We start from the raw sequence: 3614 nt of genomic DNA on the forward strand, positions 1-3614 counted from the left end.
AGAAAGAGGCGAAGGAAGAGATGTTTGGAAACCCAGAGAAAGTGAAGCCCCTCTCCACCCCTGGCATCATCCTTTGAGCAGAGCTTACCCAGATTTGTTGATCAGCACAAGCTTCTCAATCCCCTGTGTTTCCCGGAGCTTTTTGGCCGCCTCGAGGTTGTCCACGATCACCTCATTGATGGTGTTGAGGATTGACACCACTGTGTCCTCAGAGAGGTTTTTGGCAGGGGTCTGCTGGCCTCCAGGCAGGTTCTTCACTAGGTCGGGAATGGCATGTTTGCCTGGGAAGGATAAAGAGCTGGGCGTGAGCAAGCAGGGAACAGGTCTGAAGGGAAAACCACTGACAGGTGACCTGTTTTGCTGTTCCCTCTCTGCGGAGCTCAGCAGACAGAAGCTGGGCTGATGCTGTGCCCACACACTCCCCCAGGAGCCAAGAGGAGAAGTAGGAAGCTCCTGCCCAGCCTGCACGGATATAGGGAGCATGCCATCCTCACCGATGAGCTCCTTGTTGCGCAGGTCCACGGCCAGGTTGCGCAGGGCCCCGGACGCCGCTTTCACCACGCGCTCGCTGTCGTGGGTCAGGAGGTCGGCGATGCCAGAGAGCCCCTTCTCCTGGCGCAGGGCTGAGCGGATGTACCGGCCGTACTGCGGGGAGGCACAGGGCCACCGTGTCACCCGGGGCTGGGGACACTGCTGCCAGCCCCACAGTGGCGTTCCCAGCTGCCCTTCCCTGTCACACGCCCAGCTCCGCGGGCACTCACCGTCCAGCTGCCAGCGCACAGGTTCTGGATGGCTCCTGCTGGAGCCTCCAGGATGGCTGGAGTCTTGCTTTCCTTCAGGAGGGAGATGTATATCCGCACCACTTCTGGCTGGAAGAGGAGCTCGTAGCCTGCCAGGAGGACATGGGTAGGGAGGCTTTATCCAAAGGGCTTTGCTAGTGTCTGCCTAATCCAAAGGGGCACTGCTGGGCAGATGAAGCTGGAAGCTTCTACCCAGGCTCCCAGGAGGTGGGATCCTTGGCACAGAGAGGGCCAGGCTGCCCCAGCATACTAGAAACCTCAGCCACTGCTTGGTATGTGGCTGTGATTCACATGCAGTGAGACACTTGTTCCCAGAGGCTTCTGGGATTGACCCTTCCTCATCCTCATGGTTGAGGAACAATTTAAGATAGAGATTTTAGCTTTAACTCATGCCTGTTCTTCATGCCCAGGAGTGAAGAGCAGGCAAGAGGGCAACTGTGCTGGCAAGTCTGAGACCACCACAGAGGGCTGTGTCACTGTGCTGTCCCTCAGCCCCTGGGGCAGTATTTTCCTCTGAAGCCTGTCCTGAGGCAGCACTGACCTCATCCATGCACAAGATTCTCACAAGTACTGGCACAGCTCATGTTTTAACAGGGCCTTGGGCATGCCTGCTTCAAACCCAACTTCTGCCCACTGGAGAGGCTCACTTCAATGGGAAACAGCTCCTCTCACTCGACTCCCAGGCTGCTGTAGCAAAAGCTGCCCTGACACCCAGGTCCTGCATAATCACTCAAGGAGCATACCTTTGGCTGGAGTTGTTCTTTTGGGAAAATCCACTGTGTCGGCACCAGGGTCTTCTGGAAGCTTTTTACCTTTGAAGGGCAAGTGGAGAGGTGTGAGACTCCTCCCCACCTGCCTTGGCCCAACAGCTCTTTGCCACTTGCAGGAACAAGCCCAGAGGCGAGCTGAAGCCAAGCGACCAGCGTGTGGCAGGAGGGGACATTGGGGGCTTTAGCCACACTGCAGGCAGAATGTGCCCAGCTAGGGAGGGGGGCAAAGAGAGCTGGAGAAAGCACCCAATTAAACCATGGAAAAAGTAAAACCAAGAGCGCACTCACCTCTGGAGAACCACTCGTCTATTGGTGAGGCGGAGAGAAGGACAGGAGAGAGGGGAGGCAGGAGGAGAGAGGTGCCAACAGCGTCATGGGGCAGATCATTTGGCAAGAAAGCAAAGGGAAGGGGAAGGGGCAACACAGGAGAAAAGGGAAGGCGTGGAATTAGTGGACATGTACCCATCACCATCCCGCCACCACAGACACCCACCACAGCTTGTGTCAAATGCTTTGGGCAAGCCAAGCAACAGCTCCCAGAGCCAGGGAAGCAGGGATCGCTGCGCCTCCAGAGAAAGCTGCCCTTCAGGCTTCACACGAGATACCCGAATAGGAGCACAGAGACCCCAGACCACCCTCAACACTCGTCTCTGCTCCCCTCCCTCCCTTCCCTGCTGCTGGCACACGAACCTTTGCCCTTCTTGGCCCCGAAGCAGCTGGCATTGTGGGGCCCGGCATTGTTGGCAGGGACAAGGGGCGTCTCCTGGTAGCGCTCGGCGTGGGGGATCTCACGGTGGACTTGGTAGGACAGGTTCCTCAGCAGGCACACACAGTTCTCCACCAGCTGGGGAGAGAACCAGAGTGTCAGTCTCAGAGACAGGGAGAAGCACTCCAGGTCTGTGAGCAAGGGCCTGGCCCAGCCTTCAGCTTAAAGCTCAAGGAAAATTCAAGCCAAGACCTTATCCAGGCTGATCAGGAAGCCCTGAGTCAGGTGACAGTGGTGTGGGGACGAGTGACACAATCAGGCCCCTGTTGGAGGGCCAACATTCCAACCCAAACTGCAGGCTGAGTGCCAGACACCTCCTTGTCCAAGAGTGCCAGGTGCACCCCACACAGGCTCTCCCTTTCCCAACATCATTCCCGCTGTGGTACCTTGCTGTCTGAGTCCTTCTGTCCTATCTCAGACTGCACGATGTAGATCAGGGCGTCCACCAACCCGTCACATTCCCGCAGCTTCCGACGGGCCTCGCTCCGCTCCGAGCTCACATTCCTGGCAGGCAGAAGAGAACCCTCATGAGAGCGACAGCTGAGGGCAGGCAAGGGACAGCCCACATCCCAATCAGCTCAAGAAAGAAAACAGCTCCTGTAGCTCCCCTCACTGAGGGTACACGCCCCTAAACTCAAGGCCTGCACCACCAGCAGCTGTCTTATGACAGCAGCTGCTCCACAGTCCTCTGCAAGTGCCAGGAACAGCCCAGAAGGAGCGTGGCAACCCAAACCCAGGCCAGTGCTCTGCCAGACCCATACCTAAGGCAGCCAGCAGTGTTGGTGAGCACCGACTCCCACTCTATATGGCGGGGTTTGGAATCCTCGTTGGGCTCCCGCTCCCAGCCGGAGCGGGGAATGACCACCTCATCGGTCAGGGCATGTAGTGCGTGATCCACAATGGCCATCTTGATGGAGTCGTGCGAGGACAGGTTCCACAGCGTCCCTGCAAGGCCAAAAGTGGAAGGTGAGCACTTGGCCCCTGACCACAGACCCCACCCCAGGGGCCAGCCTGTCCTGCCCTCCCTGGAGCCACTACCTGTGATGACCTCGGTGAGGTCCATGTCGTGGGCCTTGCGCAGCAGGCGCACCAGCGCAGGCACCCCGTCGCAGTTCTTGATGGCGATCTTGTTATCCTGGTCCTTGCCGTAGGAGATGTTCTTGAGAGCTCCACAGGCGCCGTAGTGCACCTCCTTCTTGGGGTGATCCAGCAGCCCCACGAGCACAGGGATGCCCTTCAGCCGCCGCACCTCCGTCTTCACCTTGTCGTTGCGGTAGC

General features: G+C 58.2%; 1 protein-coding gene across 1 annotated transcript in view; it reads right to left on the reverse strand.

Annotated features, from left to right (window-relative positions):
- The window catches only part of CTNND1 (catenin delta 1), a 13472-nt gene that overhangs the window by 3366 nt on the left and 6492 nt on the right, over positions 1–3614 (reverse strand). The window contains 9 exon segments of the mRNA XM_031061561.1: positions 89–281; positions 495–645; positions 762–889; positions 1544–1612; positions 1859–1876; positions 2261–2414; positions 2723–2840; positions 3098–3281; positions 3375–3614. The exon segment at positions 3375–3614 is cut by the window's right edge and continues 18 nt beyond it. Coding sequence (XP_030917421.1) covers positions 89–281; positions 495–645; positions 762–889; positions 1544–1612; positions 1859–1876; positions 2261–2414; positions 2723–2840; positions 3098–3281; positions 3375–3614 — 1255 coding nt within the window.

This window comes from Geospiza fortis, unplaced genomic scaffold (assembly GCF_000277835.1).
Source record: "Geospiza fortis unplaced genomic scaffold, GeoFor_1.0 scaffold450, whole genome shotgun sequence".
Classification (NCBI taxonomy): Eukaryota; Metazoa; Chordata; class Aves; order Passeriformes; family Thraupidae; genus Geospiza; species Geospiza fortis.